Here is a 22304-nt window from a genome sequence, read left to right as displayed (position 1 = left end):
ATCTAGTCAAGGCTATGGTTTTTCCAGTAGTTATATATGGATGTGGGAGTTGGACTGTGAAGAAAGCTGAGCACTGAAAAGTTGATGCTTTTGAACTGTGGTGTTGGAGAAGACTCTTGAGAGTCCCTTGGACTGCAAGGAGATTCAACCAGTCCATCCTAAAGGAGATCAGTCCTGGGTGTTCATTGGAAGGACTGATGCTGAAGCTGAAACTCCAATCCTTTGGCCACCTCATTCAAAGAGTTGACTCGTTGGAAAAGACCCTGATGCTGGGAGGGATTAGGGGCAGGAGGAGAAGGGGATGACAGTGGATGAGTTGGCTGGATGGCATCATCGAGTCGATGGGCATGAGTTTGAGTAAGCTCCAGGAGTTGGTGATGGACAGGGAGGCCTGGCGTGCTGTGATTCATGGGGTTACAAAGAGTTGGACACGTCTGAGTGGCTGAACTGAACTGAACTTTGCCACTTCCCAGGAGGCACAGTCGTAAAGAATCCGCCTGTTGATACAGGAGATGTAGGAGATGAGGGTTCAATCCCTGGGTCGGGAAGATTCCCCTGAAGAAGGAAATGGCAATCCAATCCAGTATTCTGGCCTGGAAAATTCAGTGGACAGAAGAGCCCAGCAGGATACAGTCCGTGGGGTTGCAAAGAGTCAGACACAACTGAGTGACTGAGCAGGCAGAAAAACAGACGTGTGTGACAAGGGACTCTGGCGACTTCTAGAAGCTGATAGCAGAGTCTGCCAGGAAAGAAAGAGACCTCAGTTCCCAAGCCACCATGAGCTATTCTGCTGAACACTGGAATGAGTTTGGAAGTGAATCTTCCCCAGGTTCTTAGGATCAGGGCTCAAGCCCAGCAGACCCTCTGACTTTTGAGGTCCCTAGCAGAGAAGCAAGCCGAGCCTACCTGGCCGTGTGACCCATAGGAAGGTGAGATCATAAGTGAGCCTTGCTCAGTTGTGATAATTTGTTAGGGAATGGTGGAGACTAACAGAAACTCAAAGGGAAAAAAGCACAAAGAGATTTTGCAACTTCCTAAATCCCAGGCTATTTCAATTTTATTTTTAATGGCCCTTTCTTCTCCCTTCTAATCCTACCGACACTTCTCTACATGTTTTGCTTAATATTTGTTGTTAGAAGCTATTCTACAATCAGATCTTTGTCTTAACCTTTGTGCGTGTGTACTTGGTCACTCAGTCATGTCCGACTCTTCACAACTTCATAGAATTAACCTACCAGGCTTCTCTGCTTATAGGATTTTCCAGGCAAGAATACTGGAGTGGGTTGCCATTTCCTACTCCAGGGGATCTTCCCGATCCAGAGATCAAACCTGAGTCTCTTCCTACATTGGCAGGTGACTTCTTAACCACAAGTGCCACCCGGGAAGCCTCCCTGAGGATGCTATATGCTAAAGATGGAGAGCAAGAAGAGTCTTCAGCTGTTAACCAAAAGATTGGTGGTTTGAGCCCACCCAGGGCCGACTGCCCTTGTGACCTCTTTAGGACGTAGTTGAGAGGGTAACAGGCAGGAAGGCCAGGGATCTCCAAATGGAGGAAATGCAAGTGTCAGACATTTTTATCTCTTTTAAGCAGCAGGAGGAAACAAACTAGCGATATTTTTTTCTTTCCCTATGCAAATTTAAAAGGAGGTTTCTCTTAAAATACTGTGTTGCCATAATGACACCTGGTTTCACCTGAAGCTAACTACTCTCAGACCTTGAGTTAACCAATACATTTCTCTTATGGAAATGTTTGTCTTAATGCTATGTTAATGTGCTATGCATTTTCCCCAGACTCTGTCTTCAAGTTGGTTCCACCTAATGGCTCAGAACCTACTCGACAAACTAGTATGTTGTACTCAGATATTGTTCCCCTAATCTATGTAAACAAAACTATTTATATGGTAATCTGCCCTTCTACAAGCTTCAGGTCAATCATTTTATGGCCTGGGATGAATCGTCTGGTGCCAAGATTAGCCCAAAATTCGTCTTATGGATGAGGGGCCTGGTGCCATTCTGAGTTTTAAGACATTCCTTTCTTTTCATTAACAGACTTCTAGTGACTATGTAACATCCAGCTGAAGACTAGCAGAGGGGTATTCTTTTGGCCCCCTTCTGATGCCTATGTCAGAAGCTTTCTCTATCTCCTTTACACTTTAATACAACTTTATTACACAAAAGCTCTGAGTGATCCAGCCTCGTCTCTGGCCCTGGATTGAATTTGTCTCCTCCGGAGGCCAAGAATCCTGGCGTCTTATCGTTCAGCAACAACCTTTCATAGTTTAAGGGTTTGCAGTGGCTCAGATGGTAAAGAATCTGACTGCAATACGGGAGACCTGGGTTTGATCCCTGGGTTGGGATGATCCCCTGGAGAATGAAATGGCAATCTGCTCCAGTATTCTGGCCTGGAGAATCCCATGGACAGTGGAGCCTGGCTACAATCCATGGGGTCACTAAAAGTTAGACACGACTGAGCAGCTAACACTTTCACAGGATGGATAATCCCTTTGTGGGGGTTTCAGGAGTGAAGGGTGCACAGGAAAAGTCTAAATTCTGAAATACACTCTCAATTTCATTCCTTTGCTCTTCCCCTGGCCTTCTCTTTCCCCCATAATCCAGGTACCCGTTATTCTCAAGTTATTCTCTAGAAAAGCTGTTCCCACTCTCTGTCCCTACAGTGAGGGGTCCGCACCCAGGCTGACCTTCCCTGAAACTGTCTCACACCACACACTCACACGATCTAGAGAAAATACTTAATACACATGGTGACTCCATGCACTAAAGCTATTGATGAATCAGTACATCTATTATTAGGTATGACTCTTGCTACATCTAGACACAGCTTAACATACTTTCTACCAACAGTGCTTCAAGCACCTTCTAGTTATCAAGATGGTCTCTCAGTTCAGTTCAGTTCAGTTGCTCAGTCGTGTCTGACTCTTTGCGACCCCATGAATCGCAGCACACCAGGCCTCCCTGTCCATCACCAACTACTGGAGTTTACTCAAACTCATGCCCATCGAGTCAGTGATGCCAACCAGTCATCTCATCCTCTGTCGTCCCCTTTTCCTCCTACCTCCAATTCCTCCCACCATCAGGGTCTTTTCCAATGAGTTAACTTTTCACCTGAAGTGGTCAAAGTATTGGAGTTTCACCTTTAGCATCAGTCCTTCCAATGAACACCCAGGACTGATCTCCTTTAGGATGGACTGGTTGCTAGGTGATGACTATTTCACGTTCACCTCTTTCATCCACTGTTCCCATCTTTCACTCTTCATCCTTAAAACAAAATCTTCATTCCTCTCAGTTGATGTGAATAGGAAGCCATCTCATTAAAATGTCAAATTATGGCTGATATATTATAAATAAGAAATGTATCTAATCTTGAAGAATACCAGGAATATGAAAAGCCTGTCATGGGGTAGCTATTCCAGGAATGTTAGAAGAAAGCTTTTCAGCTAAGGCCTTTGCCTTCACCAGCTAGGATAATGGGGGGATGGGGGGCGGCGGGAAAAGGGATATAAGGGTGGCACATTGAGCTTTTTCTCCCTCCTTCCTCCAGGTGGTTTTCTAGGAAAGGTGAATACAAATCAAATCTAAAGGGATGGCCTCAAGATAATTACTCTAAATAGTCACCCTTCAGTGTCATTTGTCACGCAGATGGCACCCCATTGCTTTGACCCGAGGGTGGATCCCCGGGTGATTCTTTTGTTACAGAGAGTTACTTGGTGGCTTTCTTTCTCTGGCAAGTTTCTACCTGTTTCTCCCCCTCATAAGTCTGGGAAAGGCTACAGATGTCTCAAGCCAGAGAGGAGCTGAACTGTACTCACCCAGAGAGGAAGATCCGGATGACCGCATAAAATATGTCTGGATCTACGTAATCTAGAGAAGAATCAAAATGTGAACTTTACTACGGGCAACAAAAGCAATAGGTTCCATGTGCTCGGGCTCCGAAGCCCTCCCGGGCCCCTCCGCTATCTGATCTGCAGAGAAATCTGGAAGGAGCCCCGCAGCGGGAGCGAGAGGAATGTCCCCTTCTGTCGCCCCCTCGCTGGTGCTTCCGGGAGTGTTAAACAGCTGCACAACTGGCCTTTTCCATCTGTGGTTCTTCCCTGTTCTGGACAACAACCAAAAAGGGAGGTCAAGCCCATCTTTAAAAAATTCAGTGTCATATTTTTAAAGAGACATGATATTTGAGAGAACATGGGAAGCGGAAAGGAGAAAAGCAGAGAGGATCTGCTCTCTGACCCCTCGGTGTCCGGGCAGAGCGTGGAGGGTGTTCCAACCAGGCTCCGCCGCACCTGGCCGGACACAGGCTTGCTGACCTATATTCACTAGTCTATGCAGTTTGCTCTGAACCTAAGTGAGGGAGTGGGGCTCACTGATTTAACTAGTTCATTAACTGGTATGCAAGGAAGTGCATCCTCACATTTGTACTGAGCTCCTTCGGGTTTCTTTTTTATCCACTTAATTTTTATGTGGACCATTTTTAAAGTCTGTGCGGATTGCTGCAATATTGCTTCTGGTTTATGCATTGTTTTTTTTTTGTTTGTTTGTTTTTTGGCCGAGAGAGACGTATGAGATCTTAGCTCCCTAACCAGGGCACCTGCACCTGCTGCACTGGAAAGCGAAGTCTTAGCCACTAGACTGCCAGGGAAGTCCGCTTTGTCCATCCTCTTTTGACCCTTACTCTCTCTTCTTCATGCTTGTGACCCTCTGGGATCTGACTTGTTTCTTTCTCTGTTTCTGTTATCCAGATTCCTGTCTATGTTTCTTTGTTTCTGAGCAAAAAAAAAAAAAAAAAAAAAAAAAAACCACCAGAAATAATGCCATCAATTTGGGTCATCTGTATATCAATGACATCTCTATATCATCAATTTACCTTTTCCAATGTCACACCTGGTCTCTGGTCCTCTATCTCCGTTTTCTCTGAAGCCCCTTGGGCCCAGGTTACTCATGTCTTGCATCAGCCTCGGGGCTTCCCAGGGCCTCGGAGGGCTGCCACAGTCTCCCTGCTCATCTGCAGCAAGGTTCCATGTGCTGGACTTTTCTCTGGGCCCTATTTCTGGGTCTTCTCCATTTGGTGCTCTGTTCCCACAGATCCTCTGAGTACTATGCACAATTTTTTGCTGAGGCAATAATGACTGGAGGTAGTTTAATGTGTTACCCATCTTATCATATTTAAGAAGGGAAAGTCAAATGAGTATTTCAATAACCTGAGATAATTTGTTTTTCTGTTTCTGACTATGCCCCGCAGCTTGTAAAATCTTAGTTCCTAGACCAGGGATGGAACGTATGTCCTCTGCTGTGAAAACACAGAGACCTAGCCACTGGATCACTAGGTAAATTCAAATGTGAGATAATTTTAATATTAACATTTTCAATAGATATAAATAGTCCCTTCATGATTAAAACAAACCAAAAAATTAGCTACTTTGGAATAGGCAGGAAAGTCCTCCTTAAACTGATGAAAGGAATCCACAGAAAGCCTTCAGGACATACTATACTTAATAGTGAGATATTAAAAATGTCTTTTAAAATGTGAGATAAAACCAAGTACAGTACTTCCATTCAACACTATGTTAGGCAACACCTCGCCTGAAGAATAAGAACAAAAATTAAAATAAAGAAAGGTTATGAGGATGGTAAATGAAATAACAAAACAATGTTATTCTCAAATAATGTGATTTCTACATAGAAAACCCAGGTAGTCAACATATCATTATTAGAGTTAATGAGTGGTTATCAAAGTGCTAGATTCAAGCTTCATATTAAATATCAATTTCATCTGAAACCAGGAACAAAGAGAGATCCAACAATACTATCAGTTCAGTTTAGTTCAGTTGCTCAGCCGTGTCTGGCTCTTTGCAACCCCATGACCCACAGCACGCCAGACCTCACTGTTCATCACCAACTCCCGGAGTCCACCCAAGCCTATGTCCAGTGAGTTGGTGATGCCATCCAAACATCTCATCCTCTGTCGTCCCCTTCTCCTCCTGCCCCTAATCCCTCCCAGCATCAGGGTCTTTTCAAATGAGTCAGCTCTTTGCATCAGGTGGCCAAAGTACTGGAGTTTCAGCTTCAGCATCAGTTCTTCCAATGAACACCCAGGACTGATCTCCTTTAGGATGGACTGGTTGCATCTCCTTGCATTCCAAGGGACTCTCAAGAGTCTTCTCCAACACCACAATTCAAAAGTATCCATTCTTCTGCGCTCACCTTTCTTTATAGTCCAACTCTCACATCCACACATGACCACTGGAAAAACCATAGCCTTGACTAGACGGACCTTTGTTTACAAAGAAATGTCTCTGCTTTTAAATATGCTGTCTAGGTTGGTCATAACTTTCCTTCCAAGGATTAAGTGTCTTTTAATTTCATGGCTACAATCACCATCTGCAGTGATTTTGGAAACCAGAAAAATAAAGTCTGTCACTGTTTCCACTGTTTCCCCATCTATTTCCCATGAAGTGATGGGACCGGATGCCATGATCTTACTTTCCTGAAAGTTGAGCTTTAAGCCCACTTTTTCACTCTCCTCTTTCACTTTTGTCAAGAGGTTCTTTAGTTCTTCTTCACTTTCTGCCATAAGGGTGGTGTCATCTGCATATGTGAGGTTATTGATATTTCTCCTGGCAATCTTGATTCCAGCTTGTGCTTCTTCCAGCCCAGCATTTCTCATGATGTACTCTGCATATAAGTTAAATAAGCAGGGTGACAATATACAGTCTTTATATACTCCTTTTCCTACTTGGAACCAGTCTATTGTTCCATGTCCAGTTCTAACTGTTGCTTCCTGACCTGCATATAGGTTTCTCAAGAGGCAGGTCAGGTTGGTCTGGTATTCCCATCTCTTTCAGAATTTTCCACAATTCATTGTGATCTACACAGTCAAAGGCTTTGGCATAGTCAATGAAGCAGAAATAGATGTTTTTCTGGAACTCTTGCTTTTCTGATGATCCAGCAGATGTTGGCAATTTGATCTCTGGTTCCTCTGCCTTTTCTAAATCCAGCTGGAACATCTGGAATTTCCCAGTTCATGTATTGCTGAAGCCTGACTTGGAGAATTTTGAGCTTTACTTTACTAGCGTGTGAGATGAGTGCAATTGTGTGGTAGTTTGAGCCTTCCTTGGCATTGCCTTTCTTTAGGATTGGAATGAAAACTACTGACCTTTTCCAGTCTTGTGGCCACTACTGAGTTTTCCAAATTTGCTGGCATATTGAGTGCAACACTTTCATAGCATCATCTTTCAGGATTTGAAATAGCTCAACTGGAATTCCATCACCTCCACTAGCTTTGCTCGTAGTGATGATTCCGAAGGCCCACTTGACTTCACATTCCTGGATGTCTGGCTCTAGGTGAGTGTGATTGATAACACCATTGTGTTTATCTGGGTCGTGAAGATCTTTCTAGTACAGTTCTTCTGTGTATTCTTGCCACCTCTTCTTAACATCTTATGCTTCTGTTAAGTCCCTACCATTTCTGTCCTTTATTGAGCCCATCTTTCCATGAAATATTTCCTTAATATCTCTAATTTTCTTGAAGAGAACTCTAGTCTTTCCCATTCTATTGTTTTCCTCTATTTCTTTGCATTGTTCCCTGAGGAGGGTTTTCTTATCTCTCCTTGCTATTGTTTGGAACTCTGCATTCAAATGGGTATATCTTTCCTTTTCTCCTTTGCTTTTTGCTTCTCTTCTTTTCACAGCTATTTATAAGGTCTCCTCAGACAACCATTTTGGTTTTTTGCATTTCTTTTTCTTGGGGATGGTCTTGATTCCTGTTTCCTGTACAGTGTCATGAACCTCCATCCATAGTTGATCAGGCACTTTGTCTATTACATTTAGTCACTTAAATCTATTTCTCACTTCCACTGTATAGTCATAAAGGATTTGATCTAGGTCATACCTGAATGGTCTAGTGGTTTTCCCCACTTTCTTCAATTTAAGTCTGAATTTGACAATAAGGAGTTCATGATCTGAGCCACAGTCAGCTCCTTGTCTTTGCTGAGTGTATAGAGCTTCTCCATCTTTGGCTGCAAAAAATATAATCAATCTTATTTTGGTGTTGGCCATCTGGTGATGTCCATGTGTAGCGTCTTCTGTTGTGTTGTTGGAAGAGGGTGTTTACTATGACCAGTGCATTCTCTAGGCAGAACTCTAGTATCCTTTGTCCTGCTTCATTCTGTACTCCAAGGCCAAATTTGCCTGTTTCTCCACGTGTTTCTTGACTTCCTACTTTTGCATTCCAGTCCCCTACAATGAAAAGGACATCTTTTTTGGGTGTTAGTTCTAGAAGGTCTTATAGGTCTTCATAGAACCATTGAACTTCAGTTTCTTCCCTGTTATTGGTTGGGACATAGACTTGGATTACCATGATATTGAATGGTTTGCCTTGGAAATGAATAGAGATCATTCTGTCTTTTTTGAGACTGCATCCAAGTACTGCATTTCAGACTCTTTTGTTGACTATGATGGCTACTCCATTTCTTCTAAGGGACTCCTGCCCACAGTAGTAGATATAATGGACTATATTATACCTAATTCAAAGATAATATTCACTAGAAACAAAAACATAGAGTAACTATGGATAAGGTAGAAGATATCTAAATCTCTTATATCATGAAAGAAATCAAAAAAGTCTAAGAAATGTCTTTGTTGATGGGAAATAAAACTCTAGAAGAAGTTTCTAAAGAAAATTTTTCTAAAGAAAAATCTAGAAGAAGAAATGTATCTGAAGAAGAGTTCTCTGTGTAAATTTTAGGCCCTGTGACAATAGAGGAATACCCAGCAATATAAAGATATGATTTGGGGAGCACGTTAATGCAGGGGTCCCCAACCGCTGAGCCACGGGTGCAGGTCGGTGCACTGTTGGGAACCGAGCTCCGTAGTAGGAGGTAAGTGGCAGGTGATCAGTGAAGCTTCACCTGTATTTATGGCCACTCCTCATTGCTAGCATCTCCCCGGCCTGTGTAAAAACTGTCTTCCATGAACCAGTTCCTGATGCCAAAATGGTTGGGACTGCTGACATCGTGTGTCCAGTCTCCATCTCTCCACTTGCCCTGATCAGAAGGACCAGAGAGAACATCAAAATCATGTCATTTTCCTCCAAATTATAGAATATAGATTTAATGCAATTTGAGCAAGGTTCTTAACAGATTTTTTTTTTTTTTTTTTTAAATTGGAATCTGACAAGCTGATTCTACAATTATATGAAAGGCAAAGTGTCAAAGGTAAGACAAGCATCCCTGGAGAAGAAGAGCAGAGGTGTGTGTGGGGGGCAGTTCTTTACCTGATAAGGAGAAATACTGTGAAGCTACAGTTCTCTTATGACAGATGGTTTGGATATGGGGAAAGACAAAGAAACAATGAAACAGAATAGGGAGCCTGGAAAGAGATCTACTCGTTTAAGAAAATCTGGTGTAAGACGATGCTAATACTGCAGATTAGTGATGATTCACAGAAGGGAAATTGAATGTATTTCCTATGTCATGCTCTATAGAGATAATCATTAAATGTATATTAAGGGCTGAAGGGTGAAAGATCAACAATTTCAGAAGAAAACATAGAAAAATATATTTATGACCTCTGATTATGAAATTTATATCTTACATAAGACTTCTTAAAAATAGACTGCTGTAAAAGAAATGGCAAATACTCTGGCTATATTTAAACAAAGAATGTTGGCTTTCAAAAGGCAGAATAAGACAATCCAAGGCATTTGCAGCACGTAACTAACAGCAATCACCCTCCAGAGTATACCAAAAAGCTGACTAAAAGCACTAAGTTAAAGATAAAAGTCACTTCCAAAATTAAGGAAAGCCATGCATTTCACAAAACAGGGACATGCTCAGTAAACGCAAGAACATGGGCCTCTCCACTCCTCCGCCCCAGATACACAGAGAGTTAACTCATTACAAATCGGGGAAATGCAAGAGTGATGCCATCCTCATGGCCGAATAAGAGTTTTCTTCTCTTTTACCCACAAAGAACGTTGATTTAGACAGTCATCCATGGATAAGATGGGCTTACCAAGTGGCTCGGTGGGTAAAGGATCCCACTGTAATGCAGGAGACCCAGATTTGATCCCTGGGTGAGGAAGATTCCCTGGAGAAGGAAATGGCAACACACTCCAGCATCCTTGCCTGGAAAATCCCATGGACAGAGGAGCCTGGCAGGCTACAGTCCATGGGACTGCAGAGTGTCGGACACAACTGAACCACCGAGGGAACACACGCATAGAGGGAACCTAGAGAAGAATATCAGCTCCAGGCCTGTCTTTGGGAGATCAAAAGAAGGCAGGCACAATGTTTAAAGGAATTCTGCCACAAGAGGGAGCAAGAAGACTGGAGCAGGTGTATCCATAGCCAGTGTGGAAAAGCCTTAGAATCTCTACCAAGGCTGATGGATGGTATTTCTCTCTAAACCAGATAGAGAGCATCTATTAACACGGGACTGGTGAGGGACGAAAGCCATGTAAATAGTCTTACTTCTGGATCATATGTGTGTACATTTGCACTAGGAAGGGCAGTTACGGAAAGCCAGTGACATTATCCTACAGGGAGCACAGAAGCTCCAAGGACACAGCTTAGTTAAGCCTCCCCCATGTCCTTCCCTCTGTCTTCCTAGTAGAGCAGAGAATGACCCTTGGACGGCAACTTCTGCCTGATGGCCAAGCTCAGGTATGTTTAGTGAATGGGGGTCATGTCTTTCAAAGTTTTCCTTGTTGTTGTGCTGAAAAACACAAACCATTTTGGTTGAGTATCTTGTTCTTTTGCATTTAAGTGAATCTGAAGAGAAATGCAATGTCTGTTCTTGATTAGTTCACGCTCATTTCGTGAAAATTTTATCCTATTTTTGTTTTGCTTGGAAAACCAAAGGAGACTTGCTATTTCTATGTTTCAGAGGTAGAATATTTGAGTTTTATACTGAGAAGTGGCCTTTAAACAAAACAAAATTCAGCAAATCCTTGCTTTGCGTCAGTACTAAAGCCACAGACCCAGAATCACTGCAGCATTTTCACATGACATTATTAATGCTCATGCTGGTCCCATGCAGGTCAGTAAGGGGCTTCCCAGGTGGCACTAGTGGTAAAGAACTCGCCTGCCAATGCAGGACACATAGGCATAAGAGACATAGACCCAAGAGTCATGGGTTCAATCCCAGGGTCAGGAAGATCCCCTGGAGGAGGACATGGTAATTCACTCCAGTATTCTAGCCTGGAGAATCCCATGGACAGAGGAGCCTGGCAGGCTACAGTCCAGAGGGTTGCAGAGAGTCAGACACGACTGAAACAACTTAGAAAAGAAAGGACCTGTTACCGACATCCAAAACAAAGCCTTGTAGATACATAACTGAACTATCCATCCGAACTGAATCTTTTTTTGTGTGTGTGTAATTCCCACAGGGATCGAACTCACGTCTCCTGCATTGGCAGGTGGAATCTTTATCACTGAACTACCTGGGAAGCCTGATGGATACATTCAGTTTAAAATTTTCTACTAGAGATATTTGGAAAGGTTAAAAAAAAAAAAAAGGAAAAATTAACAATATCATGTTTTAGTTAACTCCAAATATCCAAAATATTATCATTTCAAATGTGCCCAACACAAAATTATTAATGAGGTTTCTAAAAATAATTATTTGAAATTCTGTGTACATTCTTATAGACTTAAAATTTTATTTTATACTTAGAGTGTATTTTAATTTGGATGCTGAGTTTTCAACAATTAAGTGAAAGTGAATCTTTCTAACATTAAAATTGTGTCTAACAGAAAAGTAATTATACTGACTCAGTTTTTTTTTTTTTTTAATTTCAATTGCATTGAATTAAAATTAAATGCAGCTAAAACTGTAACTCCTCAGTCGCACCGGCCATGTAGCAAGTGTTCAGCGGCCATGGGTGGCTAGAGGCTGCCATGTTGGTCTGTGCTTGGAGAGAAACTGAAGAGTTTTCACAACTAAAGTGACACAATCTGATTTGCACTCCTAAACATCAATTCAGGCTGAGTGTGGATTAGACTGGAAAAAAGGCAGCTGAGAGAGAGGATGCAGAAGGCTACTGCAGGAGTCCTGGCAAGAGATGATGACAGCCAGGTGCAGAGGAAGTGATGGGAGAAACACAAGGGAAGGAAGAGATACAAACAGTACTCCTAAAAGAGACTTCCCTTTGTGGTAACAGAATGTTGTTTTACTTGGACCTATCCTTCCATGGAAAACAAACAAACAAACAGGAAAAGCTGGATAAATGTGAAAGCATCCTAAAGACAATTAAAGAGCCAAAAAACCAGCAAGGAGTCACTAAGCGAAAATGCAAAGAAAGGAGAAACTCAGGGATGCAGAAAACCGAACTGGAGAGTCACTTTTCCCTCAAAACATTTGTCAATTCAGGTTCACCCGGGCTCTGCTTTAGTGGCTTGGTAGGAGCCCTGGGTCCAGCCGTGGTGAGAAATTTTACCCCACACTCTCCTCATCTTATCCAGGGAGACCCAGATGCTGTACCCTGAAATTCTGTATGAGTCAGGCCCTCAATTCACCCCTGCTTGCCACAGGAGAAAGCATTAGAGCTAACTTTTGCACCAAGCAAAAGAGGACTTAAAAAAAAAAAAAGAAAACTCTGTTCCTGAGAAGCTGGGACCATAGTTTTTGCATATTTTTAGCCCAGGTTCAGCTGACAGATTGACACATGGGTCTTTACTTGCTCAAATTGATCTAAGATGATGATCCAGAATTTTAGTTTTCCCAAGAGCCAGAAAGAACCAAATACAAATATTTCTCTATCCTAGTCCCAAAAGCCTGCCTACAAATGATATTTCAAGAACAATGAACATTACAAAGTAGAAAAACAAAACAAACAGGTCACGCATAGAAAAAAACAGACCTGACAACCACTGTGAGAACAAAGGAAACAGAAACAAGTGCCAAACATTAAAATTATCACACTTACCATACCTATTGATTATAAAGAACCACACTCACCCACATTTAAGCAAGCTTGAAAGCATTTATAGGAAACAGAAAATTACAAAAAGAAAACAGAGTTGAAAAGAATAACAGCTTCTGGAAATGAAAAATCAAACAACCTATTCAGGGTTTGTGTTTAGTAGTAGGTCAGAAGCAGTTTGAAGAGTAAAGAATCTAATTAGATGGAAAGAAGTAGTCCAAAATGCAGCCCAGAGAAAGAAAGAAATGGAAAACAACAGCAAGATTTTTAGGAAAATGGAAGACAAAGAGGAATGGTCTAACACCCGGAATTAAAGTTCCAGTAGGAAGTAGATGTAGAGAATAGACTTGTGGACACAGGGATGGAATGGGACAATGGAAGAAGTAGCATCAACAGAGACACTCTATCAGGGAAGATGGCTGACAGGAAGTTACTGCGTAACACAGGAAGCCCAGTCTGGTGCTCTGTGAGGACCTGAAGAGATGAGACGGGTGGTGGGGGAGGTTAGGGAGGGAGGGAGGGGATGTATGTATTAATATAATTGTAGGTGATTTGCATTGTTGTAGGGCAGAAACAACACAACGTTTAAAAATTGTTTAGATATATTAAAAAAAAAAAGAAAGAAAGAAAAGTTTCAGTAGGAAGCAGAAAGGGAGTGAGGTGGGCAGTTTGTGAGGGTTTCATGGCTGAGAATTTTCTAGGGTAATGAATCCTATCAAGTACAAAAGCATACTATTGTGAAGGGGTAATAAACTGAACAGCACAGGAAATAGGCAGACAAAAGAAGACAAGTAGGCAGGGAGAAAGGCTTCCCTGGTGGTTCAGTGGAAAAGAATCTGCCTGCCAAGCAGAAGACACGGGTTCAATCCCTGGGTCAGGAAGATCCCCTGAGGAGGAAATGGCAACCCACTCCAGTACTCTTGCCTGGAGAATTCCATGGACAGAGGAGCCTGGCGGTCTGTGGTCTGTGGGATCCTAAAAAGAGTTGGACGTGACTGAGTGACTAAATGACAAGACAGGTAAGAAGACAGGAGACAGCCTTCTCAGAAGCAGCAAAGGAAACTAGTACTGATGTACTCAACACCGAAGAATATTGAAATAAAAAAAAAAAGAAATTAAGTCGCTCAGTCGTGTCCGACTCTTTGCGACCCCATGAACTGCAGCCTACCAGGCTTTTCTGTCCATGGGATTTTCCCAGCAAGAACACTGGAATGGGTTGCCATTTCCTTTAGCAAAAATCCAAGCTATAAATAAGCATAAAATAATAAAATATAAATAAATAAATGGAAAAATAAGGCAATATTTAGATGAATTTACCAGCAACAGAGACTCTCACTAGAGCAAATCTTACAGGCAAAATAAATAAATAAATAAATATATACAAAGGAGTGAAGAGCAAGGGTTATAAATATACAGTCAAGTGTTTAAGGCTCTGAACTCCAATGCAGAGGCCTCGGATTCAGTCCCTGGTCGGGGAGCTGAGATTCCACATGCATTGCAGCGAAAAAAAATTTTTTTTTCTTTTAATTTAAAATGTATATATAAGCAAATCTGAGTGAGCCTTCACCATATAAAACAGTAATGATCACTGCAGATTTTTAGACATCTTCAATGTGTGATGTGCAATGCATATTTCTGCTTACAGCCCTAAGAAATCTTCTGTGAAGATTTGTAAAACTCTTCAGTATCCTGTGTATATATGTGTGTGCTTGCCTTAAGATGTGCTGCACTCACAGGATGAAATTAGATTTCAGGGAAGAGATGATGGCTCAGATAATTTGGATTTACTCAGATCACTGTGTGTCACTAGTCCATGAGCGAAAACAACTTTAGAAACATGAACTTGGTCCCTTGGTCATATAATTGTATGCTATTTGAAGAGACGATTTCCAGTGTAAATTCCCTTCCACCTGGATTTAGACAAAGTAAGTTCACAAGTTGAAGACCTAGAGGACTAGGATGGGAGGGGAGAGGGAGCCTCAAGAGAGAGAGGATATATATACATGGTTGCTTTTGCAGCTTCCCAGGTGGCGCTAGTGGTAAAGAAAAAGTGAAAGAACATGTGATATCATTGACAGTGAAAATCGCTCAGGGTCCGACTCTTTGCCAGCCCATGCACTATACAGTCCCTGGGATTCTCCAGGCCAGAGTACTGGAATGGTTTGCCATGCCCTCCTCCAGGGGATATTCCCAACCCAGGGATCGAACCCAGGTCTCCAGCATTGCAGATGGATTCTTTACCAACTGAGCTATCAGGGAAGCCCAAGTGGTAAAGAACCCACCTGCTAATGCAAGAGACATAAGAGACACTGGTTCAGTCCCTGGGTTGGGAAGATCCCCTGGAGGAGGGCATGGCAACCCACTCCAGTATTTTGCCTGGAGAATCCCCATGGACAGTGGAACCTGGTGGGCTACAGTCCATAGGGTTGCACAGAGTCAGACACAACTGAAGCGACTTAGTATGCATGCACACTGTTGTTGTTTAGCTGTTAGGTCGTGCCTGACTCTTCTGCAACCCCATGGACTGTAGCTGTGGGATTTTCCAGGCAAGAATACTGGAGTGGGCTACCATTTCCTCCTCCAGGGAATCTTTCTGACCCAGGGTTTGAACCCACATCTCCTGCATTGCAGGTGGATTCTCTACAGCTAAGCCACCGGGGAAGCCCATATCTATATATAAATAATTATGAATGATTGGTGGTGTTGTACAGCAGAGACCAACATGACACACTCTAAAGCAATTATCCTCTAATTTAAATAGTAAGAAAAAATTTAAAGTATAAAAACTTAAAAAATAAGTTCAGAAGTTAAGAAGGAAGATATCTTAGACAGAGCTAAGTGAAGTAATCAGAAGTAATCAGTAGTGTGAAGGGCATTCACACTTACCAAACTGTCAGAAGCAAACATTTTGACCCCCTCATCACTAATCAAAGAACAATCCCTACAGCTATAAAAGTGTGGACTAAAAAAAAATGTACAACTAAAAAGAAAAAAATGTACAACTAGAGAGTTGTGAGTTAAGTTTTATTTGGGGCAAAGTGAGGAATGTAGCTGGGGAGGCAGCACTTCAGATACCTGAGAGACTGTTTTAAAGCGGCAGTGGGGGAAAGTCAATATATAAGGTTTTGGTGAAGGGGGAATTCAATGCCACGAAGCACCCATTTTACAAAAGGTTTTTGTTAGTCATGAGGATCTGATGTCATCATGAAGGGATTTAGTGTTTCTCTAGATATGAGGAGACACAAGGATTTAGATCATAAAATCTGTTCCTAAAAACATCCAACTATCTAAAGCCCTGTTCCACCGGATTCCCCGGAGCACAGAGGGCCTCACTCCACCCTGAACTCCCTCTGGGGTTGTTGAAGGTCAACAGCTATAGCAGCTTGGGGTTCAATCTCTGTGGAGGCAGATGGAAAATGCCTTTATTGTTCACTTGTTGGCAACGCTCTTGGTAAGCGCCAATTTGCAGTTGACAAAGGGTAAGCTGGGAATGGTGTTGTGTCAGAAGAAAATACAAGGCAACAGTTTCCACGGCTGTTATCCCTCTGCTTTTCTGAGAGAATAAACTCGGAGAACAAGGGCCATTAACAACCACACGAGCTTGAGATCCAGACTTACTCATATTTTGGAAGCCTGGAAATCAGAGCATAGCTTCCGCATCCAATAGAGCCCAAAGCTCTGACCTGGTTGATTTGCTTGTTCACCACCAGAACAGGAGAGCTGAACCTGGGTCCTGCGAGTGTGCAGTGTGAAGGTCCATGAGTGTGACGTGGTGATGGACTTCTGTCTTGGGGAGAGTCAGGCTATGGAAATAGAATTGTCTGGGTTTGATTTCCAATCAGCAATGAGAACTGGGTAAAATGGTGAAGGGAAAACCCTGTGTGTGTTGGAAGGAGACTGCTGACAAAGGTCACCGCAGGGCGGTTCTCATATGCCAACTGCAGCCCTAGAGCAAAGTACCTCTGCCTTGGCCCTGCCTCCTCCCCTGCCTTGGGCACTGCTTCAGGCGTGACTCCAGGTCAGAAAATTCCTTGAAAAGAGGACTTTGTGGAGAAAAGGAAGAAGCAACTTGTGCTAAAACTGAGCTCAGAAAAAAGGAATCTTGGAAAGCTCCCTTTGGGGAGGAAAGCAGTGAAGCTGAGCTCTACTTATCAGGCAGATGCAATCCAACTGCAAAAGAAATTCAACCAATGCCTAAAACATTCATGTGATTCCTTACACCGTGCACTTTCTATTATCGATTATTTTTACAATATCACTTTTCTGATTACCATGGTTAAGTAACAAATCACTCAGACTCAGTGGCACAGAATAACCACTGTATTGTGTTCACGGCCCTGCAGGGCAGGAATCAGGGCCAGACCCAGCAGAGATGGCTATCTGCTTCACAGTGCTTGGGTCCTCAGCCGAGGAGATGGAGCTGAAGGTGCCTGGGCAGTGGGAACTTAAGACTCTCCCAGGGGCTTATTCACCCCTGGGCCAGGTGCCCAGTGGGGTACACTTGGCCTCTCTGTGTGCTCTGACATCCTCTTCAATGCCCCGGTGACCCAGTGGGCTTTTTATTCGTCATGACTCAGTGCGCTCCATGACAGCTGCATCACACTTTCTAACCCTGCCTGGGAGGTCATGCCGTGTCACTTCTGCTGAGTTCTACTGGCCACAGGCATGTCACAAGCCCACATACATCACACAGGCTTCACCCCTTGATGAGAGGAGAATCCAGGCCACACGTTTCAGGAGCGTAGAGGGTGGAAGATGCTGTTGGGGTTGCTTTTGAGACCATCATGTCTCTCACTGCAGTGACTAGTAGTCACCTTTTATAGTAGACACCTGTATAGGATGTCTGTGTGGGCAAATTTGCCTTGGAGTGACCCAAAAGAAATCATCCCATCACTTTCCCAGGCCATTAGACCTCCTGCAGAGGGTGATGAAGAAAGCTAAAAGTTGGCCCAGGCTGTAGAAGTGACTTTGAGAATGAGAACTAGGGAAGTGTGAGAGAGCCAGATAGGGCTAAGGACACCTTGCTGGGACATATCCATGACAGGGTGGAGGGCCTCTCATGACCTTCCGAACCACTCACTCCAGCTCATTCGTATGATCTGGGCACCTGCGATGTCTCGTTAGTTGTCCCGACATGCTGAGTAATACACTCAGGGCACCCTGGCAAAACTAAAATCCATCTCACTAAGCTTGGAGAGCTGGTTTGGCAAGAGACCTACTGATGTGATCGGGAGGCCTTTAAAATTAAAATTCGGAGAAATGGGGAGATGTGACTCTGACATGTAAAAAGAGACCTTTGAATGGAAAGAGTATGTACTCAGATGAATTTCGCAGAGTCTGCAAGGACAATCTATCCTTTTAATGAAAAGCTAAAACTGAGCTGCATCTGGTTTCCATCTCCCTTCCTCCTGCTCCATTTCCTATAAACACTCTCTTTTACTAGAATCTATTTTGTTTTGCAGAAGGAACAGATACTCAGTTGTTTTTCCTTTATTAAAAAGATCACACCCTCTTCCATTTTAATTTTGGAGTTTTGCGGGGAGCGGCTTGAAAGAGCTGACTCTGGGAGTTGCCTTGATTGATTATCAAGGGTCCCTTCAAGGACATAGCTCTCTGTCCCGCCACCCCTCTCCTGGAATCCAAAGTTAATCAGAACACTAGTAAGCCTTGAATGCACACATAATGCAGATAGATAAGCCTTTCACAACCACCCTTAAGATAAACGGGATGCCCTTCTTATCCCTTGACGTTATCAGAGAGTTCTGGTGATTGTTATCTCAAAGTGATAGTTATGGAAAAATATTTTCTCTTCTTAAGATTCTCTTCTTGGTTTAGTATAAATGTAACCCTGAGAAATAAAGAATCATCGCTGACTGCAGCGATCCTCTCGACCCCATCTGTTCTGTGTCTTTATTTCTTAGCCTAAAGGAATGCGTCGTGTTGCTTGCTGAAATCTTCCGGCTGGTTCCGGCAGAGTTTCTCCTGAGAGAGGAAGCTAAATAGCTGCCAAGAAATTGCCGAGTGATGTGATCACCAGAATAATATTTAACCAGGTGGTGAAGGGTGTGACCTTTAAGTGACCACTCCTAGGATAACCTATCCCTTCGCTGGCCACAGAAAAGGAGACCTGAAGAAGCCAAGATCAGTTATGTTCTCTAGGACCAGGGTCATTGCTGGTTAAAGCAGGTATAAGCCATATGTGTGCTCCTTCCCTTTTCCCAAGCTTCACGTGAGACCTCAACGCACAAAAATGTGACCGCCCAAGATAAGAAATCACCCTAATTGCAAGCAAATGGAAAGGAGGCCAAAAGCACGGAGATATCCCTGCCAACTGAGAGGTCATTTTCCAACAGTCTGAAAGGCAGTTATCTTAAAGCCAGGCTAACACAGCAGCACCATCCCCTGGATGCTTCCCAGCCTTCAGGCCCTTTTCCCCACCAGGAGAGCCCTCAGGCATCAGGCGCATGTACCGTGCATTTGTCCCAAGGCTCCGGTGATGTCCTGGATGGAGACTCTCAGTTGCTGCAAGGCTTGAAGCAAGGAGTCTGGGCTGGGCTGCAAGATGGCGTTGACGGCCTGAACCAGGGCCTGGAGACGAGATTCAGTCCCTCAGCACACGAGCATTCACTTACGGTCCACTGAGGTGGGGAGTCCAGGGAGGGCAGCCCTCTGCCTGCTGGACCGCGTGGCGAGGCTCCCCTGGGGAGTGGTCCTCAACCAGATTGGCCATGAGGTCCTCTCTGGTCACCTGCTGGATCGACCTGGTTAGGTCTTTCTGGATCTTTCCCCTGGCTGCTCCTACTTGTCCCTCTCAGGGGCCTCCCTCCCTCATTTCCCTCCTTCCTTCTTCTGCAGTTATCACACATGAGCATCCTTCCTACTTCTACGTCTTGAATCAGGACACTTTCACTCCTCAGCTCTTGTCTGATGGAAAATCAGAATGTGTGGACTGCTCAGTTCTAGAGTCCCGTCATTAGCAGCCTCCACTTTATCTGAACCCCTTACCAGTATCTGATTCTGTTTCCATAATAAACACACAGAATAAACACATGGATGAGGAGTAAAATGACCACATAGTTTCACAGTGAAGAAGGGCGTGGTGGCCCAATCTGGTAGCCCAATAACCCCACTCTAGATACGGAAGGCACCCAAAATATGTTTATCAGGGAAGGTGGTGAGGAAGGACAGAAATCTAACTCCAACATCTCTAGGCAAGACATGGATGCTCTGTGGACACCTGACCTTCCTGGGACCTGCCTGAGCCTTAAAGGGATACAAGTTTACAACTCCCAAGGGCTAGGTGACCTCAGGGATGATACATTTTTAGTTTAGCTAGTTTTTTTTTTAAACTTTTCATTTTCTATTGAAGGTATAGCTAATTAACAATGTTGTGATAGTTTCAGGTGGACAGCAAAGGGATTCAACCACACATACACATGGATCTATTAACCCCTCAAACTCCCCTTCCATCCAGGCAGCCACATAAGACTGAGCAGAGTTCCCTGTGCTACACAGGGGGTCTTCGTTGGTTCTCAAGGACGGTTCATTTGAACTCAGAGCCTTTGTATGGCATCTCCTCCTGCCAGAGATCAGCCTCTGTCTCTCTGTCTACATTACTCAGCTTTCACACCTGTCATTTCCCGTGGGGAGTTTTGCCCAACCTGTTGAGTCTGAATTAGATTTTAGATGTCTTTGCATGAAACTCAGCACTCGTGTTCTCGTTACACCCGATATCAACCCACCTTCCCCCACTGGATCCTGAGCCTCAGTTGGCGGCCAGAGCAATGTTTTCTTATTCCTCTAGATCTCCCATTGCTTAGAACAATACTTCTTTGTTTTGACCATGGGCAAATGGTCAATTCTAAGCTTTATGGTGGTTGAGGAACGGGAGCTAGAACTTCAATCTCTTTGCTTAACTAACCAAAATAGGAGTCTACATTGATTCGGTCACTGCAGAGAAAGGGTGTGGGTGGGAAGGAAAGCTCAGATGGATTTCTCATTTAGGAGAAAAAAAAAAAAAAAAAGGTGCTTTGGGTGGAAAGATACCTTAATCCCAGGCACGGCTGCTTTCTCCACCAAAACAGTCACCAGTATAAAACCACGCAGGCTTTCTCCCCCAGGGAATGAGACAATGGTGTCCAAGTTCCTTGGGAAGGAGAGATGACCACGTGGTTAGAGGTTTGGGCACAGTGAGTATGCAGGGCCCAGGGGTGGCCTCGAGTCAGGTAACTGCTAGTCCAAGGTGGAACCAGCGGCCAAGGATAAACGTCTCTTCAGCAGCATACAGGAAGGAAAGGGACACATCTGCTCCAGCCCAAGTTCACCTAAGCTGAACTCCCAAAGTCTGGCACAGCCTTGATGGTCCCAGACCACCACTCCCCCCTCAGGAAACCCCTACAGCACGGGTGGACAAGAAGGGTTGATTCTTCACACACCCTTCCTGTCGGGAACAGAGTCATAGAGCTACAGGGAGCATAAGATGACAGTTGCTCTGTCATGTCTGAATCTTTGGGACTCTATGAACTGTGGCCTGCTGGGCTCCACTGTCTATGGGATTTCCCAGGCAAGAATACTGGATTAGGTCGCCGTGCCCTTCTCCAGGGGATCTTCCCAATCCAGGGACTGAACTGAACCTGAGTCTCCCACACTGCAGGCAGATTCTTTACCATCTGAGCCACCTGGAAGGCCCAGGCCATGGCTAACTCCACGCCCCTTTTCTACAGACAGAAAAGTATAACCCAAAGAAGCAAAGTCACTTCCCCAAGTTCATCGAGTTCCTTAGTCACTGGACCTGCTTGAGAGCCGTTTCATAAATTCAGGCTGGGACTCTCTCTAATCAGTCTCTCCCCCCATCCCCTACCAAATTCTGTATTATAGTAGTGAAAGCTGAAGACTGTAATAGAGGATCATTCTTAAATGATCTGTTATCACATGGATTCAAATACCCCAGAGCTGAATCCAGTCTATGAAGCATGCAAGCTTCATTCCATAAATCACCTCTGCCTCTAACATTTTAAAAACAAGAAGAAATGAAAAACACAAAAGCGAAGTAAGTCGGGACCCCCATAATTTCAGCAGAGTCACATTTCTGTGCAAAATGGGGTCTTCACCCTTCATCTCTCCATCTTCCAAGCCAAAGCTTTTATGCTGAACCCCTTACTGAGCTGAGGTTTGTTGATTAGAGAGGCAATGTCAACTTAGAGGTAAACTGCGCTCTCTAGTGAAAGAGGAGTCTAAAAACTTCTCAACCAGATTTGCCCCGCAAGCTCCAGTCTCTGTAATATTTCAAAGGGATTCTGTAGCTGTAGCAGCCACAGCCTGCCCTGTGTCCTTTCATAGAAGTTATGGTGAGACCAGAGATCTTTTT

The 22304-nt window shown here is 43.7% G+C and overlaps 1 protein-coding gene across 3 annotated transcripts in view; it reads right to left on the bottom strand.

The window, feature by feature from the left end:
• IDO2 (indoleamine 2,3-dioxygenase 2) overlaps nucleotides 1-22304 on the bottom strand; it is a 72246-nt gene that overhangs the window by 15647 nt on the left and 34295 nt on the right. For all 3 annotated transcript variants that reach the window (XM_065946834.1, XM_065946833.1, XM_065946835.1), the window contains 3 exons: nucleotides 20984-21083; nucleotides 19408-19525; nucleotides 3828-3879 (listed from right to left, as the gene is read on the bottom strand). In XM_065946834.1, the coding sequence (XP_065802906.1) occupies nucleotides 3828-3879; nucleotides 19408-19525; nucleotides 20984-21083 (270 nt within the window). The remainder of the gene's footprint in view (nucleotides 1-3827; nucleotides 3880-19407; nucleotides 19526-20983; nucleotides 21084-22304) is intronic.

This window comes from Muntiacus reevesi, chromosome 10, assembly GCF_963930625.1.
Source record: "Muntiacus reevesi chromosome 10, mMunRee1.1, whole genome shotgun sequence".
In the NCBI taxonomy this organism is placed as follows: Eukaryota; Metazoa; Chordata; class Mammalia; order Artiodactyla; family Cervidae; genus Muntiacus; species Muntiacus reevesi.
Note: the sequence above shows the minus strand (reverse complement) of the source record. Positions and strands in the feature narration are given on the sequence as shown.